The sequence below is a fragment of the Geotrypetes seraphini genome, chromosome 2 (assembly GCF_902459505.1).
Source record: "Geotrypetes seraphini chromosome 2, aGeoSer1.1, whole genome shotgun sequence".
Lineage (NCBI taxonomy): Eukaryota > Metazoa > Chordata > Amphibia > Gymnophiona > Dermophiidae > Geotrypetes > Geotrypetes seraphini.
In genome coordinates, this window is record NC_047085.1 from 213554672 (window position 1) to 213580660 (window position 25989).

Consider the following 25989-nt stretch of genomic DNA (forward strand, 5'->3'; position numbering starts at 1 on the left):
TAGGATAAGATGTTATTGTGAAAGATCCGGTCTCAATTGCCTAATCATTTTTAGAGAAGAAAGCTCTGACAACAGTTATTTATGTTAAGTATTTTGAATTATTGTAATGATTTGCCTGTGATTCTGCTTAAGAAATTACAAGTCTTCCAGAATACTGCTGCTAGAGCTTTGTTGGGTAAGCATTGCTGGGAAAGGGCAGGTCCTCTGTTGGCTCAATTGCATTGGCTGCCTATAAGGGACAGGGCCCAGATTAAACTCTTGACCACAATTTTTAAGGTTCTGCAAATTTTAAAGCATAATTGTTATTTACGGCTCATTATTCACTTCAAGCCAATAGAAGCTAGAAGACTTGTATAAAAGAAGCTGTCTGTCTGAGGGTAAAATGACTCTGAATATCTGACGGAATGGGACAAAACTTTGCTTGAAGGAAAAAGCGTTAAAAAGGCACGAGTTTGAAAATGGGCCGTTGGGGGTGCCAGAGAAAAAAAGCTTCCCAACAAGGAAGAAAACAAGCTTCCCAACAAGGCCCTATGCATTGCTATGGGAGGAGTTCCAGCTGTGTAGCACAGGAAAATTAATCGAACAGGATGACACTAGGAATGTAGGAAAAACTGGTAAAGACACATGAAGGGCAATTCTATAACTTGGCGCCTTTATTTATTCACCACTTACCGTATTTTCACGCATATAACGCGTGCGTTAAACACGGTTTTTACAAACCGTGCATAACCTTGCGTGTTATACGCGTGAGCGCGTTTTACAAATTTTTTTTTACATAGTTCCCCCCCCCGATGTCCGAATCACCCCCCCGCAGGACCGCTCACACCCCCACCCCGAAAGACTGCTCACACGCACACGCACCCCCACCCCAAAGGACCGCTCGCACGCACTCCCACCCGCACCCGCACCCTGAAGGACCGCTCTCCCCCCCACAGCCTCCCGACCCCCCCCCCTCATCACGTAGAAGCTCCTACCGGTGTCCTACTGCTTTCTCTTGGCGGTCCCGGCCCTTCTGTAAGCCCTGCGTCTGCGCTGCTTCGTCTTCCAGCGGTCCCGCCTTTTCTCTGATGTCAGAGAAAGGGTGGGATCGCCGGAAGACGAAGCAGCGCAGACGCAGGGCTCACAGAAGGGCCGGGACCACCAAGAGGAAGCAGCAGGACACCGGTAGGAGCTTCTACATGATGAGGGGTGGGGGGGGGTCAGGAGGCTGTGGGGGGTGCGAGCGGTCCTTCGGGGTGGGGGTGTGGGTGCGTGCGAGCGGTCCTTTGGGGTGGGGGTGCGAGCGGTCCTGCGGGGGGGGTGAATCGGACGTCGGGGGGGCATCAGGCTTTCAGGGTGGGGACAGGACTTCAAGGGAGAGAGGAGAGTCGGGGCGGGCGAAAGGAGAGTCGGGCGGCGACGGGAGAGTTGGGGCAGCATGCGCGGTATACGCGGTATATAAAATTTTTTTTACATATATGTCGGTTTCCCGCGCGCTATACCCGTGAGCGCGTTTTACACATACGGTACTCATGTCAGAGATGCCAAAATTGGCAGTTCAGCACCATAATGCACTAGGCACTATGCTATAAATGTCGCGCCTAAGTGTTATAGCACATAACTGCTTGGCACACAGATGCTGTTACAGAATTGGCACTCAAGAGATAACACTGGCGTGCCTAATTGGAAGTGCAGTTATAGAACTGCCCCCAGTTATATAGAACTGAGTTTAAAAAATGGGCCAAATCAGACTAAGAGCTCCAGAGAAATAAGCTCCTCCCACCAAATACCCTTTCATTTCCATGGGAAGAGTTCCAGCTTGTTTAGCACAGATAATTACATTCAGTGAAACAGCAGTTAGAGAATTTCTCCTTTCTAACTGCCTCTCCCTATTCTTTGCCCAAACTACCTCATTCCTAAAAATAACGCCTGCACAAACTGCCCCTCCCCCTTAGATTTCTCTCCCAACTGCCTTGCCACCCCCAAAAACTGCCTCCGATACAACTCCCAAAAACTTACTCTCCTCCCCCAATATCCCAGTATCCTGCGATCCATCCCACATAAAAAAAAATACTCTTCTACTAACTGTTCTGAGCCCCTAAAACTACCTACATATAATTATTATTTTTATACCACTTATATTCTAAGTTGTTTTTTACATTCAGGTACTTTATCATATTTCTCTATCTGTCCCGGCGGGCTCAAACTCTTATCTAGTGTACCTGGGGCAATGAGGGAATTTGAACCCACCACCTCAGGAAGTTGAGGATGTAGTTCTAACCACTGCACCACACACTCCCCGCTTTGGTTATACCACAGAAAGGCAGTACACTTCTCCCTCCATATTCGCAGTTTCCGTATCTGCGGATTCGCTTATTCGCGATTTTTCGACTGCTGACTCCGCCCCCCTAATTTTTGTCACTGAATCTGGCATTTCACATTGGAAATCGCCGCTCCCAGTGGTTCCTGGAAGAAATCGCTGCTCTCGGTGGTTCCTGAAGGAAATCGCTGTTCCCAGCATTGTAGGGAGCAAATCGCAGGTCGGGTTATTCACGGTTTATTATCTTTTTCAGGTCTATTTTACTGAAAAATTTGCGGTTTTTCAGTATTCACGGCTATGTTCTGCCCGCATTCCCCCGCGAATACGGAAGGAAAAGTGTATATCAGTACCTCTCTTTATTCCCACTTCCTTGTGTTATTACCTTTGTTATCTTGAATGGCATTTCTACAGTGTCCTCTTCTTTGAATTTCTGAGCCCAGCTGCCCTTAAAGTAAATGGCATTCACCAACACAAGTTTGGTGGTGCTGTTAACAGTCCCTTCAGCCAAAAGATCAAGGATTTTACCTGGAAGAAAATTTATAGTTACAAAGAAACACTGCAGCAGAGCAATAACAATATGATGTAATGTACCTATTCCAAGTTTTAATTTTTTCTAATTCTGCTCTGTGCCGACATTGTAGCATGCTACTAAGATCACACTGTCACTATAATTGCAAATTGCTTATACTGTATTCAGTTACATTCAGTTAATCTGTTTCTTCAAATAAATTAAATAAGGCCTAAGAAATAATAATACATTTACTGCCATTTCATTCACAGCGCAAGCCTCATAATCCAGCACATCCAGAAACATTACCTCTCTAGGCAAGAAATGATGACCAGGTTCTAGTTTACATCTAGAAATAAAAGCCTGATACTTAAGTCTCTGAGAATTTTTAGATTTTTTTTTCACACCAGGTGCTACTGCTTCCACTACTCATCATTTCTATAGCACTGCCAGATGTATGCAGTGCTGTACGTTAATTAAGAGGCAATCCCTGCTCGACAGAGCTTACAATATAATTAAAACAGACATGACAAATAGGGGTTAAGGAATTTCTGAAAAAGGGAATGATAAAACAGACATGGGTTACAAGTGAGTGAGAGGCCTCAAAAAAAGCGAGAGAGCCTCAAAAAAAGTAGGCTTTTAGTCTAGATTTGAATACTGCCAGAAACGGAGGTAATGTTAGCATTAAAAATGAAGGAGCAAATATTCAAAACAATTTAAACAGCTAGGAGAGGCTCCTGGCCATTTAAGTCAACTGACTGGGGCTAAACAGGGAGATTCAGCAGCACTTAACTAGACACTGTAGCTGAATATTCCTGCTAACTGACCATCCTCTAATCAGCAAGGGTAGGGGCAGAATGGGCCCAAAGTTTGGGCAGAGCGGTGACTAGCCAGTACTATTTAGATGAGCAGATCATGGCAGGCAGAAGTAAGAGGGGGCACTGCTCCTTCTTATTTCCCCCTAGACTATGGGTGTCAAAGTCCTTCCTCGAGGGCCACAATCCAGTCGGGTTTTCAGGATTTCCCCAATGAATATGCATGAGATCTATTAGCATACAATGAAAGCACTGCATGCAAATAGATCTCATGCATATTAATTGGGGAAATCCTGAAAACCCAACTGGATTGCGGCCCTCGAGGAGGGACTTTGACACCCCTGCCCTAGACCACCAGGGATCCACAAAAGTAGGCCTGGAAGAGACCTATCTCAGGTTCCTGAAGGAGGGGGAGGGTGACTAGAGTCGGCTGAATAGTACTGACTCTGACTGCGTAAGACCAGGCTGCTAGAATAGAACAAAATTAGCCCACATATGGTCCAGGATTGACTATCTAGGACAGGGCTCCCCAAGTCCGGTCCTCAAGAGCTACTGGCAGACCAGGTTTTCAGGATATCCACAATGAATATGCATGAGAGAGATTTGCCTGCACTGCCTTCTTGGAATGCAAATATCTCTCATGCATATTCACTGTGGATATCCTGAAAACCTGGCCTGCCAGTAGATCTCGAGGACCGGACTTGGGCAGCCCTGATCTAGGATTTCTTGCAATTCTGCCCATGACCTTCAACATGTACAGAAATGCCGACTGCTGCGGGCTGAACATAGACAGGTTTTTGTTCAGCAAGGAATTTCTTCTGTTTTGTATTAAAACGGAAAATTAAAAGTAACTGAAGAAAACTAAATTTATCTGTTGTCTTTTTTATTATATAAAATATATAATCAAATATACGTCAATAAATTAAAACACAGAGCCATGTCAAACCTTCTCTTTCAAGGCTTACTAGCCACTACTCAAGTAAAGAGAATAAGGTAGAAAAATAAAATTTAATTAAAAACCCATAAAACCCAACATAGCTGCATTGTTTCAGCAAACATCTTCTGCTTCAGCAATAGACAGAAATTTTGGTGGAATCTTACAAAAGGGAAAGGGGTAAGGGATTGGAATTGTATACTGCCTTCTTGTAGTTTTGCAACCACACTCAAAGCAGTTTACATACAGGTACTTCAAGTATTTTCCCTATCTGTCCCAGTAGACTCACAATCTGTCTAATGTACCTAGGGCAGTGGAGGATTAAGTGATTTGCCCAAGGTCACAGGGAGCAGTGCAGGGTTTTAACCCACCTCAGCGCTAACCACTGCTTCACACTGAAAGGACAAATTCTGCTGTTTGTTGGTATACAAACAGTGCTGAATCTTCCATTCACATTGTTCTAACTATTCATCGTCATCATCATTAATTGACTTGATACTATACCACAGCTAACCACATGATGGCGTTCCAATGTGGTTTGTAATAAATTAAAAGAATAGTTGCTGATCACCAATCTGTAAGAAATGCTTTTAGGCACTGGAGAAGATCAGATTCACATTAACTCTGTTTTCATAGGTGTGACAGCCATGTGGGCTACTTGAGTTGAGGACTCAATAGGTTTGGATCTCTTCGACATGTCGTGGTTCTGCCTTATGTCACACTTAGCAGCAGATCGAACATAACTTCAGCTGCATAAGGAAGCAGCATGTGAAAATCTACCAACAAGTGGGGAAAGTATGTGGAGAATAGTTCTTTCTAAAACCTGTGCGCATATATGTATATAAATAAATAAATAGATATACATATATGCTATTTTTATGTGTCTTAGAGGAGCAGGGTAGATTTGTTCATGAGGGTGGAAGGTTCCAGCTAGGAGCTGCTAAAATGAACAAATACATTATTTGACATAAGTGGGACTTTTTAAAGTGTAACAGACTGTGACACTTTCCTTTGTCTTTTTTTATTTTTAGGGTGGTACTACTGTGTTTCCCCGAAAATAAGACAGTGTCATATTAATTTTAGGCCAAAAGACGCACTAGGTCTTATTTTTGGGGTATGTATATAATCATCTCTCCCTTCCTCTCCTTCACCCCAATTCTTCCTCTTTCCTTTCTCTCCCCTAAATGTGCAGCATCTTTCCTTTCCTCCCTCCCATCCCTCGTGCAGTAGGACCCTTGCCCAGCTTCTCTTCCCTCCCTCCCATCCTTTGTGCAGCAGAACTCTTGAGTGAGCACCCCCCCAGAGCACCCGCCATGCAGCCAAATCCCCATCCTTCCCTCCCATCCGAACCCCGCCGACCGCAAGAGAGCCCTACATACCTCCCTAAGCAGCGTCGGGCCGGCAGCACTCTTAACAGGCTGTTTTGGCCTTCTCCGCCCATGAATTCACTCTGCTGCATTACTGATGACATCATCAGTATTGGGTAGTCTGTATGCAGGGCCAACGCTAGGGTTTCTGGTGCCTCCCTGCAACCTATACCTTCCCTTTTTCTTTCTCCCCTCCCCCTCACTGTTCCTTCTAAACTGAGCGAGAGTCCTGCCCGTAGTGATTGAAAAACTCAATACTGAAGCGCCATTCCCCACTGGCAGCAATGCAGTTGGAGGACACCCAATCAACTCAGAGGGAATAGTGCTTCCCCTCCATCCAGTCTCTCCTTTTTCTCTTCCCCCTTCTTCCACAATCAACACTGCCTCTTCTCTCTAGTCCCCACCCATCCATCCACCCACCTACTTGCCCATTCATCCAGTATCATCCCATCTCTCTCTCCTCACCCCTGGTCAATGCTCTAAGGAGTGGCCGAGTGTGTGCAATTTTTTTTCATGTGAGCGACAAGTTCTAAAAAACACCAGTTGCTACCCTGTTTCCCTGAAAATAAGACCTATCCCGAAAATAAGCCACAACGTGATTTTTAAAGATGCTCCTAATATAAGCCCTACCCCAAAAATAAGCCCTAGTTAAGATCGACCCCTGAAGCTCCTGCCCCCTCCCCCTAAATGTACACGACACTCCCTGACTTCATCCTTGACAGTAGTGCTGCCTGATTTGTTGAAAAAATTGAACTCGTTGATTCAGCAACACCCACTCCTGTTGCTTTAGGAGGCCTCGGAGCGAAGGTATATCAGTCTCATGGTGGGAGGGTCGGTGGAGTTCTGCTGCACAGGGGGATGGGAGGGAGGTATAGGAAGATGCTGCACAAGAGGATGGGTGAAAGCGGAGGAAAGATACTGCACATGGGGGGGAAGAAAGAGGAGGAATTGGAGTGGAGGAGAGGAAGGGAGAAATCATTGTTATAATGAAAAACATAACACATCCCTGAAAGTAAGCCCTAGTGCATTTTTTAGACCCAAAATTAATATTACACTGTCTTATTTTCAGGGAAACACGGTACACACACACACACACACACAAATGTTTTAGTTTAATTAATTTTTGATAGTTTAATTTTGTTTGAAAGTTAGATCAGGTCAGCATTTTTGTGAGTGAGCGTGTAAAATGTATGAACAATTGCTCGTGCACTCCGCTTAGAGCAGTGGTCTCAAACTCAAACCCTTTGCAGGGCCACATTTTGGATTTGTAGGTACTTGGAGGGCCTCAGAAAAAAATAATGTCTTAATATGTCTGAAAAATTGTTTGTACCCTGATAAATACTGCACAATTTTGTATGTCCAAGCACCTAAACCTATTGTACATCTTATTTGCCTAATTACTTCTACTGTGTATGTTTACTTGTAGACCGTTCTGAGCTACTGGGAGAACGGGATATAAATCTAAATAAATAAATAAAATAAAAATAAATAAATAAATTAAAGAAATGACAATTTTGCATGAGGTAAAACTCTTTATAAATAATAAATCTTTCCTTTTGGCTAAGTCTTAATAATAATATTGTCATTTATAGCTAAAGAGACATATGATCAAGAAACTGTTTTATTTTACTTTTGTGATTATGATAAACATACCGAGGGCCTCAAAATAGTACCTGGCAGGCTGTGAGTTTGAGACCACTAGCTTAGACCTAAACCGCCAAGCACTGATGGTGTGGCGGTATACAAAAATAAACTATTATTATTACTCTCATCTCCCCCTCTCACTTGTCTAGGCTTACCTACTGTCTCCCCCACATCCAGTATCACCCTTTTTTCCCCTCCCCTTTCACCCAATAGTCCAGTATAATAAACTCTCTCTTTCCACTTCCTTAGTTCCTTCCTCTCTTTCCCACTCTCCTCCAGTCCAACATTTCCCCTCAAACCTACCTTCTTCCTCCCTTCTGCTATCACTTCTGTGCCTCCGAGTCCTTAGCAATGAATGAAACACCAGTAATAAGCCCTGGAGGAGCCTTTGAGCCCACGTGCTCACAAAAAGCCCTGCGGGTTCTGCCTTCTCTGACACATACAAAATGCACAGAGGGGGGCAGAACCATCAGGGCTTTTGAGAACACGTAGGATAAAGGCTCAGGCTAGTGCAACAGGCAAGAGCGGTCATAGCAGCTTTTGATGTCCCCCAAACACTGGTGCTCTCTGCCAGGTATACTGCACTTACCAAGTTGAGCCAGCCCTTTCTATATGACTATGAGGTCTAGAACTTTACAAAGCAAGCCAAATTTATACAGTTCTCAATATATATGGCATTTAAACATTATCTGGATGAACATTCCAGACACTGAACTAAAGATTACAATATCTTCTCACCTTTTGTCTGTTCTTCTACCCATTCATTAATCTGTTGGCGTGCATCTCCTGAATGAGCTAAAAAATCAACGGTTGACAACTCTGCTCCATATAATTTCTTTAAGGACGCTAAAAATTCCTGGAATATTCAATCAAATGAAAGCACACAGAGATATTAGCGAAAATATGTATAATTAATTATTTTGCCCTCTTCTACCCATTTTCTGCTGTGGAAATTGGCATGCATCTATCACATAAGAATGGGCACAATGGGGCCTGTACTGCTGACGATGCAGTTTGTTATAAGGTACTGTATTTTGGTCTTGCGGTCGGGGTTCAGATGGGTGGCAGAGATGGAAGGATCGCGGGGGGAGAACTGCTGCCATCGGCGACTAGGGCTTATTTTCTGGGGTAGGGCTTACATTAAGACCTACCCCGAAAATCATGCTAGGGCTTATTTTCGGGGTAGGTCTTATTTTCGGGGAAACACAGTATTAACTCTATATTATAGCAGAAACCGGGAAAAGACCTGAAACGCCCAAGTGTTTAAAAGACTTGTTTTAGAAAAACACTTTAAAAGGGGCTTGAACATCATCACTGGTCTAAAAAAACCTGGTATAAAGTGCAGAAGAATCCCTGTGGGACCCCCTTCCCTGAAGAACCTGGGTACAAGACTAAAGGACATGAAAACATGTCAAACTGAGCAAAATTGGCTTCCGAGTAACTTCATCTTTAACCAGACATCTCACAAACAATGCTGCCTGTGTGTGTTATGGGGACATTTTCTCTAGCCTGGACTGCTGATCAAGATAAAAAACACACACTCTGTGAAAGAAGGCAGAAGAATTTGCAAAACTACTGACCATCTGAAATACAGAGACCTATGCAGGGCATATATCAAACCCTCCAACACCTGCTCCATACCTGGCTCCCATATTCCCTGTTCACAAGAACCAAGCTTGGTAGAGCAATGGACCATAAACCAGGTATGAGGGCTATGCACAACATGAACATCTGTGAGTTTGCAAAAGCCCCTCGACAAGCCTATGGCACTGACAGTTGCCTGAGTTGGCTTAGTAAAAGGGGCTGATAGTGAGCAATGTTACCACTTGTTAAAATGCTAAACAGAAAAATCTTGTTAAAATATTCTTAAAAATAATAATTAAAAAAAAAATATATTCTAAGAACAAAGGGAAAAAAATGTTTTAATATTTTGTTTTTGGGCAGGGGAATAAAACCTTTAAAATGCTTTTGCTGCAAATTTAAAAAAAAAAAATCATCCTAACTAGTTTTTCAACAGTTTAATAAGTTGCATCCAGATATTCTGCTGCTCTTGCAAAGCTCCATCCTTCTTTGAGAAGACACAAGGTCAGGAACTGGGAGCAACAGGTGCATCCAACAATGTACACTGTAGTACACAAATGTGTCTATTATGTCACATTCTTCTTTGCAAACAATGTAAACTATTATCCTTTGAAACAAACTTGTGCACAGACTCACCGGAATGAAGGTATAAGTTTTTTCTCCATATAAGCGGTTGGCAAGGTTCAATGTGTAGGAAGTTCCTGATTTGTTAATGTCAGAAGTCAGGGTCTGAAAGTTTGAATGAAGTCCTTCTACAGCATCAATATGAAGTGTCTGAATTTAAAACCATAACTATTGTTAGTCTCTAGCCTGAACTGTGTAGCAAAATATATAGAATAATGCACTCATTTTTCTTATCTTAATAAGATAATATTAATCGTTTGTACTTTCTTTTTTACTTAAGAATGCAGCCTTTATTCTTTTTCACTATCACATTATGATGATGACAGATATACGAGAGGCTGTTGAAAAGTTCTCAGCCAAACCGAGAATGATGTGGAGCCAAGAAACATAAAAATGGCTGCCCTGAGTTCCCATGGTCTTACGAGACTGCAGTAGGAACTCACAGTAGCCATTTTTGTTCACGGCTCTGCATGGGGCAAGAACATAGCAAGATTGCTCCTGCCCCGCTTTACCACTAGACTACCAAGCTTTAAAAGTAAGGTGTGGAGAGGTCTGGGAGGTGGGAGGAAAACAGTGGTTTAGAGATTTGTGAATAATTGAATTCCTGAAGTGTATAAGTGATTTTTATAAAACTTGCATTTAAACGCATTGAGCCCTTTAAATGTTTACACTCCTATTTGACAACCAAACAAACAGGCAAGCGAGATGCCCAAGAGTTCAACCATTGGGATTATTTATTGAAATAATAAATAACAAAGTCGCAGTGCTGAAGATAACAAGGTCCCAAGTAGGATCCCAGTTTCGGCATCTTTAGTTGCCTTCTTCATGGGACAAACAAATGACTTAGAGAAGAAATAAAAATAATAGGCATGTACTTACAAACATTTAAAATTATTGGCTGTGGGAGGAGCATGGGTGATTACCAAAGGTGCGCGCAGAATTACAGAATTTGGGGGATCCGCATCTAATTTACGTGCATGGATTTACACCATGTTTTAGTTGGGTGTTGATCTCATCTCTATGCATTATTCTATAAACTGCACCTAACTTGAACACAGAATAGCACTTGATGCTCTTTTTTTTGTGGGGGGGGGGGAGCAGGGCAGCCAAATTCACTTGGCGACTTTGCTTATACAGCAACACTCTCACATATACAGTACTTTGTTTGCTTCACAACATACTAAACCTTTTGGTCAACACCGGTTCGGACCCCAGAAGGTCTTTTGGGTCCACACCACAATATCCTTACTGTATATCATTGTTTTAGATGATTGATCTGCACCTTTTTATGTGAAGAATGCAAATTAATGTTTTGCATCAAGATCATCATCTTCACAGCCTTCGTTTCTTGTGTTGTCTCCTCCCTGGTCTTCTGTGAAATTCCTTTTTGGTGAATTTTATTGTTTCACTATGGCCCATCATCACCATTATTTAAATGTATAATGCCATAGAGAGCTTCCCAAATGATTCCTTAAGTCAGTTGCATAAAGACTAACTAATGGTGGAAGCTTTTTGTGGTTTCATGCTCTTTGATGATGATTTTTTTTTGTATGTACACAACAGTTGAAGGGATGCAGTTCTGAACCAGGGCAAGTCAGCACACTGATTTAAAGCCCTGTGAAAGGATCTTAAGGCCCTGTGAAAGGATCTAAGGCCCTGTGAAAGGATCTAAGGCCCTGTGAAAGTATGAATCCTTCATTATTCCTTCTCCCCTCTTGCCACGCAGTCATTCTAAAGGAAAAATGTTAGCACCTTGTGACAGAATGCCGAGGCATTCCCCTCTCATGTCACAAGACTCTTGTCACATATTAACCTGACACAAGTTTACCCTTATCTTGTTTAAGTATTCCTTATATGGGCAACAAAAAGACGGTGCCTACGTGCAAAAGCAGGCCCTGAGTTTATCACTCCATTCCGAACAGACCATTCTCCTGGAGAGGAGAATGGTCTGTTCGGAATGGAGTGATATTTATTGGGAGAGATAACCTTGAAAAAACCGTATCAGAACACATGGGTGAAACATGTTGGTTATCCCCCCGTTCTATGAACTGAGACCAGAAATTGAGCTGATCTAAAGCTAAGTAAATTTATTTTAGCCACTATTTATGAACTATTTAAGTATTTAAACATTAAATTATATAAAAAAATTATAAAGAATACAAGCACAAAAAAAGTTTAAGAAAATTAAGAAAATATATGGATCCGATGACGAGAGGAGGTGCAAAGCCACCTACTATGAAGATTTATTGAGTGGGGAGGTGGCCTCGCTGAGGATCATGTGAGAGATTTTGGAATTGAAAAAGGTTTAAGTATATAAGGTTTGTAATCCCTTAAATCTGCGTGTCAACACAGATACTACTGCAACTGATGTAAACCGCCTAGAACTCTCCGGATATGGCGGTATATAAGAATAAAATTATTATTATTATTATTATATATTGAGGCTGTGAATTACTATTGCCTTTTTCTTTAAGAAGTTATATGAGTTGGGTGCCTTTGAGTCTAATAGTAAGCTTTTAGACATATTAGATGTGTACACAAAGGATTCACTTTATTGTAACTGTTATGATGTATTCAGATGTCACGTGAGATAGTAACTTTGAGAATCACATTAGATATGTAAACAATGAGTTACCTTGTAAATGCATGATGAAACTGTAACCTTGCAAAGCATTAGCTAAGTAATTAAGGGAGGTAAGATTCTCAATAAAACGGTGAGAGACCATCCATTAGTGTCGCCTCATTCTGACCTGAGCCTTGTGTGAAACCTCATTCCTATAATCAGTGGACAGTCTTTCCTGGAAACGTGGTAAATAAACAAACCTGACGAACTATTGGTTACCATCACTTTTTTTTTTTTTGCAAAAAGCTTTTACCTTGACAGAAGAACATGGAGGGCCTGATTACAGTGGCGTACTTAGCATATGTGACACCTGGGGCCCATCATTTTTTTACACCCCCTCCCCATCTGTACAGAAAACATGATTTTTAGTAACAATCCACATGTCACACATGAGTACCTAGGAAAAGGCAGTGAGCAGTACAACATCAATACATCCATCGTAAATCTAAACAAGCCAGACTAGTACAGATCAATCCTGCAGTCAAGCCTAACAAAAAAACATGTCTTTCGAACACACAGAACACAGATTTCGCCTAGTATGGAATATGTAATCACAAACTAACCCCTCCCTCTTTTACAAAACTGTAGATTTTAGCACAGTGGTAACAGCTATGACACTCATAGAATTCTGAGCATCAGAGCTGCTACCACCATGGCTGGCGCTAAAACACGCTCCACAGTTTTGTAAAAGGGGGGATAAAATAGAAATACACAGACAAAGGTTAAATTGAACCAGTAAGAAGTTGGACTCTGCATACAATGCAACACCACAGAAACAGTGACACATGTCTCCTAAAGCAATAAATAAATAGAAAATTTTTTTCTACCTTTGTCTTTTTTGGTTTCTGCTTTCCTCATCATCTTGTAACTCCTTCCATCCACTGTCTGCCATCTCTCTTCCCCTATATGGCATCTTCTCTCCTTCTATGCCCCTTCCAGAAACTGTATGCCTCCCCCTTCCATCTCTCCTTTCACCTCCATTGGTCTGGCATCTCTCTCCTCTCCTTCCCTCTCTCCCACACCTCTCCTCTGCATTCCCTTTCCCTTTTTTCCCTCATTTTCCTTTTCAATTTATTTTCTGCATCTGTCTAGATTACATTCTTACTACCCTCTCATCAATGTCCTTTTTTTTACTACCTAATGCTTGCCACCTCTTTCCCTCACCCCTTCCAGTATCTAACTCTATCCTCGTCCCTTAATCCAGCATGTGCCCTTTTTTCTTTCTCCTCCCCACTTCCTTCCAGCGTCTGCTCCCCCTCTCCCTCACACTTCCATTCAGTGGCTGTCCCTCTCTCTACCCCTTCCATCTACTGTTCACCTTCTGTCTCTGCCCTTTCCATCCAATGTCTGCCTTCTCTCTCTTCCATACAACATCTTCCTTCTTTCTATGCTCCTTTCCTAACTATCTATCCTGTGCCCCTTCTCTCCTTTGTACATGATTGATTTCAGCTCTGCCACCTCTCCATTTTTCTCTCTCTGTCACCAACCCATTCCCTATGCTCTGGCATCTCTCTCTTATCCTTTCTTTCCTTCGCACCCCACAGTCTGGTATCTGCCCTTCCCTGATTCTCTGGCATTTCTCTCCTTTCCTTCCATCTTTCCCTCCCCTTCCATGCTCTGAGATCTCCCCCTTCCTTTTCCCTTAGTCTGGCATACCTTCCTCTTTCCCTCCAAGCCCTGGCATCTCCTTTCATTCCCTCCTCATCTTCCTTCTCCCTCCAGCTGGGTACAGCAACACTCTCCCCAGCAGCTCTGGATTTCCCCACACCTGTTCCCCCCAAATTGCCAATGCTTCGGTTACTCTTCTTTCTTCCTCCCTCCCCCCCCCACGCGGGACCCTGCGGCACCATTAGCTCTTAGCCCCTCTAACGCCGGCCCTGCAGCTCTGGACTTCCCCACACCTGCTCCCTCCCCCCCTGATCGCTATTATTTTAAATCATATGGCAACCGCGGCGCTATATCCATCGGAGGAGACTTCTAACCTCGGCTTGCCCCTGAATTCTTCCTGCAACAGCAACTTCCTGTTCCCGCCTAGGTGGGCGGTGGCTGCAGGAAGAGTTCCGGGGCAGGCCGAGGTTAGAAGTCTCTTCCGATGGATACAGCGCCGTGGCTGCCATAACATTTTAAAATAATAGCGATTGGGGGGGAGGGAGCAGGTGTGGGGAAGTCCGGAGTTGCAGGGCTGGCGTTAGAGGCAGTGAGAACAGTCGGCTGTGTACCCCCCCCCCAAGGCGTGCACCCAGGGCGGATCGCCCCCCCCCCCCCTCCCTTGGTACGCCACTGGGCCTGAAATTCCATTTGAAACAAATCTGTCACTAACCTTAGACATCTGGTTTGCAGTGTCACCTTTGGCCCCCAGATACATCATGGACAGAGCAGAAGTTATACTTAATGGGGCAAAAAACATGTTTTCGTTTGGCTTAGATTCGCTCAGCTTGTGATACATATCAAGAGCAAACTGGGTATTTGCTAGAGTCAGTTTCTCCATGTTTAAGGTCTGAGGGAGGAAAAAAAGTTTTAATTCACATTTCTATGCACCATTAATGCCTTCTGCACAACCCATAAAAAGTGCACCATTGCTGGGTAGGCCTCAGCCCAAAGTGGGCAGGCGCTTCCCAACCTGGCTAAAACATTTATTGCACATATAAATAAAACAAATAGTAGAAACAGCCCGATAGCACGTTTTTGATATGTTTAGTGCCTACCTGACCAGATGTGTTTGTACTGAGGATTCTTCTTTGTTTGGCAAAAGAGTTAAGAGAAAACAAGGAAAACAGAAATCAGAAACAGGGACCAACACAACTGGGAAAAAAAAGGAAAAGATAGAAAACTTAATTTTTTATTTTCTGTTTAAGATAAAAGTAATGTGGGCTTACAACTTAAGTTCTGCATCAGAGGCAATGGAGATGTCAAAGAGCATCAGTAGTAATTTGAACCCTGGCTTCCTTGGTTCGCAGCCTGCTACTCCAACCACTAGGTATAGCTTATTTAGAGTTACCTTATGGCTCCAGAAAAAGGAGCCAAATGGTAACTTTAGCTAATACAGATAATACCTAATATTTGCTAACAATAGCAAATTAAAGGTTAGAAGAGCTAAAGCCTGGTGGCCATTTGGCAACCTACCTAAAACATTGATAGGTAAATTATTTTTTGGTTGTCAATAACCTCAGAATTTCTGTTACAGTACTGCTGAATATGGTGTCAGGTCAAAAGCGCGCCGGGACAAAGGCCCGCGCAGACAACTGAGCGCAACTTGGAGGCGCGCACCAAAGAAAATGACTGTTTTAAAGGGCTCGGACAGGGGGTGTGGTGGAACCCCCCCACTTTACTTTATACAGATCGCGCCGCATTGTCGGGGGTTTGGGGGGTTGTAACCCCCCTCATTTTACTGAACACTTCACTTTTTCCCTAAAAAACAGGGAAACAGTTAAGTTTCCAGTATAATGAGGGCGGTTACAACCAATCCCCCAAATCCCCCACAACGCCACCATGATCTGTATTAAGTAAAGTGGGGGGGGGGGGGTTCCCCAACAAAAACCCCCGTCGGAGCCCATAAAAACACTCTTTTTCTTCGGCGCACGCTTCCGTTTTGCACTCAGTTGTCCCTACGGGAACTCATTTACCCATCCCATCCCCGCGAGTTCTTTTCCTGTCCCAGTCCCATTCCTGCAAGCTCCATCCTTATCTGCACAAGCCTCAAATACTTTAAAATCATAAGTGTTTGAGGCTTGTGCTATTAAGGCAGAGTTTGCAGGAATGAAGCAGGGACAGCGACAAAACTTGCAGTGATGGGATGGGGAAATTGAGTTCCTGTGAGGAAGGGGGAAAAATTTGTCCCCTTGTCATTCTCTAGTGCAGTGGTTCCCAACCCTGCCCTGGAGGACCCCCCAGGCCAATCGGGTTTTCAGGATAGCCCTAATGAATATGCACGAGAGAGATTTGCATATAATTGAAGTGACAGGCATGCAAATCTGCTCCATGCATATTCATTAGGGCTATCCTGAAAACCCGATTGGCCTGGGGGTCCTCCAGGACAGGGTTGGGAACCACTGCTCTAGTGCATAATACCATCAATAACAGAGGTACTGGAGGAGGCAGCTGATATAGAAGGGGGGGGGGTCTTTCCTGGTGTACCTATGTACCTTTTCTCCCACACCTTTCTTTTTCTTTTGAAAGAGTGGTGTTCCCTTTTAAGCTGCACTAAATATCGTGTTAAGATAAGGATGGAGCTTGCAGGAATGGGACTGGGACAGGAAAAGAACTCGCGGGGATGGGATGGGTAAATGAGTTCCCGTAGGGACAGGGGAAAATTTGTCCCGTGTCATTCTCTATTATGCACTACGTGGAATTAAGTATCAAAAATCAAAATAATGCACAGCAAAATTATAGAACATATCAAACGGAATAGTATTTACATTATTCTAGAACTATGTGCAGGTACAAGGTTCTTATCCGAAAATCTGAAAACCGAAATTTGACCCTTCATTTTTGTTTGAAGATATTGCTTCAGTCCCATAGTTTGGAACTTGTTTGTGTTTGAAATTTTGAAGCACCCACAGTGGCATTAGGCAGTCTAAAGTGCCTAAAGAGGTACAATTCTAGTGCTGATTTTTTAGGTGCCGGTAGGTGCCTTAAATCTCAGTTAAAAACATTGTTTCAGTGGCATTTTTTACGGAGTTTGGGCACTGTTTAGAGCAGTGTTTTTCAACCTTTTTACACCAGTGGACCGGCAGAACTAAAAGAATTATTTTGTGGACCGGCAAACTACTAGGACTAAAATTTAAAAACCCCGTTTCCGCGAGCTCGGTCACCTCAGTAACTATAGAAAAATCGACAAATATAGTGCAAAATGTAGACAGCAGATATAAATTCTCAAAACTGACACGTTTTGATCACTAAATTGAAAATAAAATCATTTTTCCCACCTTTGCTGTCTGGTGATTTCATGAGTCTCTGGTTGCGTTTCCTTCTGTCTGGGTATCCTTTCTTTCATTTCTTTCTTTCTGCACTCAGGCCCAAGAACTGTCCCTTTCTATTCCCTCCCTCTTTCCTTCCTATGTCCTTAGTGCCCCCGGTGCCTCCTTCCTATGTCCTTAGTGCCCCCTGTGCCTCCTTCCCATGTCTTTAGTGCCCCCAGAGCCTCCTTCCCATGTCCTTAGTGCCCCTTCCTGTCTTTAGTGTCCCCAGTGTCTCCTTCCCATGTCTTTAGTGCCCCCAGTGCCTCCTTTCCATAGCTTTAGTGCCCCCAGTGCCTCCTTCCCATAGCTTTAGTGCCCCCTGTGCCTCCTTCCCATGTCTTTAGTGCCCCCAGAGCCTCCTTCCCATGTCCTTAGTGCCCCTTCCTGTCTTTAGTGTCCCCAGTGTCTCCTTCCAATGTCTTTAGTGCCCCCAGTGCCTCCTTCCTATGTCCCTCTCACTGCCTTCCACACTTTGTCCCACCCCCCCACCCCCCGAAGCCAGCATGCCTGCCTGTCTACCTCTCTCCCTCCCTCCCTGGCCAAAGCCAGCCTGCTTGCCTGCCTACCTTCTTCCCTCCCTATCGCGCGCAAAAAAAAAAAAAAAAAGCCTCCCTCCTTCCTTTCCCCTGCTCTTACCGCCCTGCTGCTGCTGCTAAAGCCGACAGGAAATCTTCTTTCCGATGTCAATTCTGATGTAGGAGAGGAGCCAGCCAGGCAGCGACATCGGAAAGAAGAATTGACGTTGGAAAGAAGACTTCCTGTCAGCTTTAGCAGCAGCGGCAGGGCAGTAAGAGAAGGGGACCCCGGGAAAGGAAGGAGGGAGGCTTTTTTTTTTTTTGTGCAGCAAGGAGGGACAGGAAATGATCGCTTGTCCCGTTGTCCCCGAGCACAGCTTCGGGATGCTGTCCCGAAGCTGTGTGTGGGGACAACGGGACAGGAGGTCTGAAAACGGACCTATGGTCACCTTAATTTTGCCGGCCCTGTGCAGACCAGCAGAAATTTCCTGCAGACCGGCACCGGTTGAAGAACAGTGGTTTAGAGAATTCGAGCCCAGTGGCACAGTAAGGGAGGGAGCGGGAGGGTGGTCCACCTCAGGCATGGTCTTTGTAAGGGGTGCAGGCACCAATCCTCCTCTCCCCCCCCCACCGCATACATGTACCCCTCCCTTTCCCTCATACCTCTTTAAATTTCCCTGCATGAGCAGCATTACGAACTTGCTGCCTGCTTTGGTGTCCCCTCTCTTTGACATCACTTCCAGGCCTGCGCCTAGGATGTGATGTCATCGGGATAGCTAACATGATGCGGGCAGCAAGTTCATGATGTTGCTCACGCCTGGAAAATTAAAAAGGCTTGGGGGAAGGGAATAATAATAATAATAACTTTATTTTTCTATACCGCCATAGTCAGGCGACTTCTAGGCGGTTTACATTGTAAGAAGGCTGGACATTCAGCGAATAACAAAAGATCTTAATACAATACAATAAGTCTACTTACAATACCGTACAATGAGTCTAAATAACAATACAATACAATACATTACAATGAGTCTAAATACAATACAATAAGTCTAAGTACAATACCATACAATGAGTCTGAATACTAAACAATAATCTAAAGGGAAACTTACAAATTAATTGGAGTTCTATGGGTAGAGAATACCTGAATACATGGAAGGAGCTTCTTGAGAGAAAGAAAAAAGGCATTTACAGGGGGGGAAGTCCTAGTGAGGGAGGGGACAGTGGGGGAGGGGACAGATTTAGTCAATGAATTTGGCGAAAAGGGCGGTTTTGATCGATTTTCGGAATGCACTGTATGTCAGATTGGGTTCGTTTATGTAGTTTTTCAGCCAAACTTGCTGTCTGTTCGCTTGGAACTTAAAGGTTCTGTCCAGGAATGATTTATATCTGCAGCCTGTAATCTTTGGGTATGCAAAGATGTTTTTGTTTCTGGTTGTTCGGGTGGGGTTGTGTAGGATGAAGTGAGTTTGTAGGTAAGAAGGTGCTAGTCCCCAGGCTTGCCTGAAACAGGTGCAAGCAAATTTGAATAATATTCGTGCTTCTATCGGTAGCCAATGCAGCTTTTTATAGTAGGGGCTGATGTGGTCACTTTTTCTTAGTCCGAAAATTAGGCGAACGGCTGTGTTTTGTATTAGTCTCAGTTTTTTTTATTGTTTTTTGTGGGATACCCAGGTAGATGATGTTGCAGTAGTCAAGGATGGATAGGATCAGTGCCTATACCAGCAACCTGAATGATGTAGGGTCAAAGTATTTTTTTATGGTCCTTAGTTTCCATAGTGTGAAAAAACATTTTTTTCACTAGTGAGTTTGTCTGGTCAATCATAGTTAGGTGTGTGTCTAGAGTGATACCGAGTATTTTTATGTTTTTGGATATTGGGTATTCGTGATTGTTTATTTTTATCGATGTTCTCGTAATTTTGTCGTTAGGACTAGCCAGAAAGACTTTTGTTTTCTCTGCGTTTAGTTTCAGTTTGAAGTTGGAGGTCCATTTATCGATTTCGGTCATTATGTTTGAGAGGTTGTCTACAATTTCTTTTGTGATGTCGTTTAAGGGGATTAGAATGGATATGTCGTCTGCGTAAATGTAGTGTATTATGTTTAGTTTTTGTAGGAGGTGACCTAAGGAGGCGATATAGATATTGAAAAGGGTGGGCGATAGTGGGGAACCTTGAGGCACGCCTGACGGGTTTTTCCATGGTTTGGAGTAGTTTCCTTTGCTGATTACTCGGTAGGATCTGTTTGTTAGGAATTCTTGGAACCATTTCTTTGCCTTTCCAGAAATTCCCATTACTTCAAGGCAGAGTAGCATGATTTCATGGTCTACCAGGTCGAACGCGCTGCTGAGGTCTAATTGTAGAATCAGTGCGCTTTTGCCTTTGCTAAAGAGCTCATAGAGGTGGTTCAGTAAGGAGGCTAAGACAGTTTCTGTGTTGTATCCTTTCCTGAATTCTGATTGGTGTTCACTAAGGATGTTAAATTTGTCCAGGTAGTTTACTAGTTGAAGGTTGACCAATCCTTCCTGTATCTTTGTGAAAAGCGGGATGCTTGCTATGGGTCTGAAGTTGGAAGTCAGTGCTGACGAGGTTTTCTGATCTTTAGGGATTGGAGTGATTTAGTATGTGTCCCATTTTTTTGTTTAATGTTCCGCTTGTAAGAACGGTTGTTAGCCATGCGAATAGTTGCTTTTTGAATACTGGAGGGGCAACTGTCATGATTTTTGGGGGACATGTGTCAAGTAGACAGTTAGATTTGGTGTACTTGTTGAATAAATTTAGGAACTGATGCCAGTTTGGGTATTCGAGGTGGTCCCATACCATGTCTACTCTGGTGTCTAGGTCGTGGGGTTCGAGGTATTGAAGAGCATTTGTTGTGGTTGAGGGTAGAGTTGCTCTTAGTTCAACGATTTTATTTTGAAAGAAGTTGGCTAGGGTTTGTGCCGATGGGGTGGGCTCGTTGTCCTTTTTCAGTAGTTGTGTTGTATCTGTTATTGTTTTTACTAGTTTGAACAATTCTTTGCAAGCGCATGGCAGGGGCAAAGAGGGTGGGGGAAGGGCACCTCCGCACCCACCCTCGCAACACTACTGTCCGGGACTAACCACTAATTTTCAGTGGCAGTAATTACCATAGAAAATTAGCAGGTAAAGGGGATGGGACTCGATACCTCTTTTTCTGTGTGTGGTTACAATCAAAGCGGTTTACATATTTTAGACAGGTACTTATTTTGTATCTGAGGCAATTAAGTGTTAGCCCCAAATAAGCAATTTAACTGGTCAGCTGCAGTTTCTAGACAGTTAAACATTTTGAGTATTGACTCTAATGTTTTTAAAGAAATTGCATTTTCCTAAGAAAAAAATCAGTAAGTTATAATATCGGATTAGATTGCTGTTTGTCAAGGAGTCTCTCAATGTTTATAAATTTATTTATCTATTCATTCATTCAATTTTCTATACCGTTCTCCCAGGAGAGCTCAGAACAGTTTACATGAGATTATTCAGGTACTCAAGCATTTTTCCCTGTCTGTCCCGGCGGGCTCACAATCTATCTAATGTACCTGAGGCAATGGGGGGATTAAGTGACTTGTCCAGGGTCACAAGGAGCAGCGTGGGTTTGAACCCACAACCCAGGGTGCTGTGGCTGTAGCTTTAACCACAGCGTGGGTTTGAACTAGAGAATGACAAGGGGAAAAATTCTGTCCCCATCCACTGCCCCATCCCTGGACCACCATCCTCTTCATCTTCCCGTCCCCGCCATCCCCTTCCCCGTAGCATCAATACAAGCCTCAGTACTGCAATATTTAGCCTATTCCTTCCTTATGAATCAAAATTCTGGCTGCTGAACTAGAGAAAGAGATGTTCAGCTGGCAGGGCTTTGTTTATAAAATTTTATAAACACAATTAATATACTACTTTATCCTAAAGCAAAATAAATAAATAGAAATTTTTTTTCTACCTTTGTTGTCTGGTTTCTGCTTCCCTCATCTTCTCATTCAATTCCTTCCATCCACTGTCTGCCGTCTCTCTGCGCCTTCCATTTGCTCTGTTACTGTGCCTCTCCCTTCAACCCCCCCCCCCCCCAATTGGTCTGGCACCCATCTTCTTCCCTTCGCTCCCCCATAGTCTGGCATCTCTGTCTTCTTCCCTTCCAGTGTCTTCTCCCCATTTCCAGCGTCTGTTCCCCATTTCCCTTCAGTGTCTTCTCCCCACTCTCTCTTCCCCATTTCCCAGCATCTTCTTCCTACTCTCTCTTCCCCATTTCTCAGCATCTTCCTACTCTCTCTTCCCCATTTCCCAGCATCTTCTTCCTACTCTCTCTTCCCCATTTCCCAGCATCTTCTTCCTACTCTCTCTTCCCCATTTCCCAGCATCTTCTTCCTACTCTCTCTTCCCCATTTCCCAGCATCTTCTCCCCACTGTCTCTTCCCCAGTTCCCTTCAGGCTGCTTCAGTGTCTTATCCTCTCCATCCCCCCCCACCCTCAGCACCCTTTGCACAGTCCAGCAGCTCCCTCCCGCCGGCCAGCCGTGCATCTCCCTCCCCCCCCTTTCCTTCATGGCAAAACTGGCGATTTCTATAAGGCTATGCGCTGTATTGCAATCGGAACCTTGAAGTCGTGTCGCGTTGCCTGCCGGAAAAGTCTCCTTCAATGCAACCGGAAACAGGAAGTTGCATCAGAGGAGACTTTTCCAGTAGCCACACGTGACGCGACTTCAAGACTCCGGCTGCAATACAGTGCATAGCCTTATAGAAATCGCAGTTTTGCCACATAGAGAAGGTAAGGGAAAGGGAGGGAGGGAGATGCACAGTCGGACGGATGGCGGGAGGGGGCTGTCGGACCGCATGCTCGTTCACCACACGTGCTCACCATTCACCGCTCCACGGGGTGGTGAATGGTCTTGTCCCCGATCTCGTGGTGACTTTTTTTTTGTCACCGTTTCGGCGGGTAACAACCACCATGTCATTCTCTAGTTTGAACCCACAACCCCAGGGTGCTGAGGCTGTAGCGTTAACCACTGCGAAAGCATACGTCTTATTTGGGCTTCCTCTGAAAGGAAAGTTGTGGTCTTTCTACAAGCACGTCTAGAATCATATGATCAGATGAATATGCTCAAAAAATAAAAGCCCTGCTGAGCTCTTGCTCAGTCTGTACATGTCCCAATATTGTGCTCTCTGCCCTTTTTCCTCACATAGCAATAAACATCCATTTTCAGAAACCCCATCTTGGATGTTATAGAGAGACATCAGGGCTTGACTAAAAGCAGAAGCTTTCATGCATTATGTGCAGTTAGGAAATGTTGTAAGACTGCTTGCTACAAAGCTGCACCGGTCCAGCCCTACCCTGAATTTTCCTACTGGGCTGAAATGAGACTGCCACGGAATTAACTACAAATTACTATTTCATTATCCAGGCATTGATGTGTGGCGTTTTTAACATAACTAAAAATGGAAAGAAATCTGGTTGGTCTCTGTCCCCTGCTAGTGCTGTTAAAAAGAGATATCAGGGCTTGAATAAAACCAGAAGCTTCCATGCTGCTGCATTATGTGCAGTTAGGAAATGTTGTAAGACTGCTTGCTTCACAGCTGCACCGGTCCTGCCCTACCCTGAATTTTCCTACTGGACTGAAATGAGACTGCCACGGAATTAACTACAAATTGCTGTTTCATTATCCAGACACTGACGTGTAACGTTGTTGTTGTTTTTTTTTAACATAACTTAAAATGGAAAGAAATCTGGTTGGTCTCTGTCCCCTGCCAGTGCTGTGAAAGATCAGAGCACAGAAAGCGAAACAGAAACAAACCCAAACACAACCTAAGCTTTTCATTTTGGTCTTGCTGAATTTCCGGGATCCCCAACCCCCCCCCCAAAAAAATACATTCCAGAATCTTTTCTAAATGACCCCTCTCTTTTTTGTTCACAGGGCGCAAAGCCTTACCTGGTTCTCCTAGGGGTGATTCCGAACAAAAGTTATTTAATTTCTGAGACGTGGGCTGTGGCTGTAATGACTTAAAAGAAAAGGAGGAGGCGTGGCAGAGAGGGAGTGTGTAGGTGCATATAAGCTTTAGGAAGGGCAGGGCTGGGGACACAATATACTGGGATTTGTGATTGATATCTACGTGCTTGTACGAGTCTGAGCAGAGGAAAATGACCGGGAAATGACCTGTCTCTAGTCTCTTTTTACGCGAAGAAACAGATATGCCGCAGGGAAGAGGCAACCGTGTTAAAAGTACCAGCTGCTGTCTCATCTCGCTTACTTGATAACCCCCTCCCCTCCCCCCCCCCCCGGGTTTTACCTTACAGGAAGAGAAGGGCGGAAGGACTAAGCCGTCAAACGTTATTTTGCATAAGAGCGCTCAAATCTTCTACAATAGTGGATGTGCACATAATAGGAGCTTGGCAGTGTGTATCTCAAGGTTTGCCAATTTTGCCGACATGAATACAGCCGAAAACCATAGGCGGCGGAACGCTTTTTTGTTTGGGAAGGCAAAAGCTTTGCCCCAGACCCCACTCCATAATAATAGTACTAATTGTAATGCCTTTTTTTTCCCCATTTATTTTTCATATATACACACAATATAATCTTATTGACAATGCATAATGGTTACCCGCAAAATTAAAGCACACTGAATGCTTTTCAACATTCATTCCTGCCAGAACACCTGGCCATGGTCACACAGTGCAGAACACAGATAGCTCCTATGCAAACACAGGACCACAAACTAAAAGTCCTACTATACACAAATTAAACCCTAGGATGCCAGATTCTACATGTAGTACAACACCAGAGAAAAAGAAAGAAATTAATTTCTTCCTGAACAGTGCAAAATATAGACAGCAGATATAAATTTCCAGAACTGATTCAGTCACTAAATTGAAAATACAGTGGTACCTTGGTTTGCGAACATAATTTGTTCATATATCAAAGCAAGTTTCCCCATAGGAAGTAAGGGAAACTCAGATGATTCATTCCACATCCCAAAAAAAGACACCCCCCCCCCCTGAGGCCACTGGCGCTGCTCACTGTCTTCCTGGGAACCAGCTTCTCTCCCCCCGCGGCCCACCCCCAAACCTTTACCTCCAGCGGACACCGGCATGTACGTTCTATGCTGGGCTGCTGCAGGGCCTTGAGCATCTGTGCATGCTCAAGGCCTTCTGGCTCCCACCCTCTCATCTCGGCTTCCCAGCATCTAATTCTTTTACCCTTCTTCCCCAAAATGGCATTTTTCCTGTTCTCCCCACCCCACTCCATCCGCCCACATCTACCTTTCATTTGCTGTAAAAGTCACTGGGCTGCGGGAGCGATTCACAGAGCTAACAAACCCCTGATCCCAGTGTCTTCTCTCCACGGCGGCCCACCCTCTCTGACAACTTCTTGTTTCCACCTCTTCAATCCGCTCAAAATGCTCTTGCACAACTCATATTCCATGAGAGCCGCTATTCTCCTCCCCTCTCCTCAAGTCTCTTCATTGGCTCCCCGTCCATTTTCAAATACAGTTTAAACTCTTCTTGCTGACTTACAAGTGCATTCACTCTGAAGCACTTATCTCCCCCCCTATGCTCCCCTCCCATGATCTCCGCTCATTGGGCAAGCCCCTCTTATCTGTACCCTTCTCTTCCACTGCCAACTCCAGACTCCATCCCTTCTTTCTTGCAGCGCCGTATGCCTGGAACAGGCTGCCTGAATCAATACATCATGCTCCATCTCTGGCAGTGTTCAAATCCAAGTTAAAGGCCCACTTTTTTGATACTGCTTTCAACTCTTAAGTCCCACTCACTGCTGTCAGATACCTATACCCACTATAATCTCCCCAACCTTGAAATGTCCTGTCTAAATTAGATTGTAACCTCTTCTGAGCAGGGACTGTCTACTACGTTAAAATGTACAGCGCTGTGTATGCCTTTCAATTCTAAATAGTAGTAGTAGTAGAGGAGACACCAGGACCAGGGCCAGGGTAGCTCTGTGAAAGGCTACTGCCACCCAGCAACTTTTACAGCAAATGAAAGGTAGTTGCGGGCGGGCAGTTGAATGGAAAAAATGCCATTTTGGGGAAGAAGGGTGAAAGAATTAGATGACGGGAAGAGGGTGTGGCAGAGAGAACTGACCAGTAAAAGAATAAAGGGCAGA

At 44.0% G+C, this 25989-nt stretch overlaps 1 protein-coding gene across 5 annotated transcripts in view; it reads right to left on the reverse strand.

Moving 5' to 3' along the window:
* Positions 1-24036, reverse strand: part of SERPINB1 (serpin family B member 1) — a 34670-nt gene extending 10634 nt beyond the window's left edge. Inside the window, exons 1-6 of one of the 5 annotated variants that reach the window (XM_033934904.1) lie at positions 23800-24036; positions 15101-15128; positions 14716-14892; positions 9785-9922; positions 8306-8423; positions 2682-2824 (exon numbers count right to left, since the gene is read on the reverse strand). In XM_033934904.1, the coding sequence (XP_033790795.1) occupies positions 2682-2824; positions 8306-8423; positions 9785-9922; positions 14716-14883 (567 nt within the window). In that variant the 5' untranslated portion in view covers positions 14884-14892; positions 15101-15128; positions 23800-24036. Of the gene's footprint in view, positions 1-2681; positions 2825-8305; positions 8424-9784; positions 9923-14715; positions 14893-15100; positions 15153-23307; positions 23330-23799 lie in introns of those variants that run through there. The other 4 variants (XM_033934902.1, XM_033934901.1, XM_033934905.1 and 1 more) reach the window with 4 other exon arrangements.
* Positions 24037-25989: the final 1953 nt, after the last annotated feature.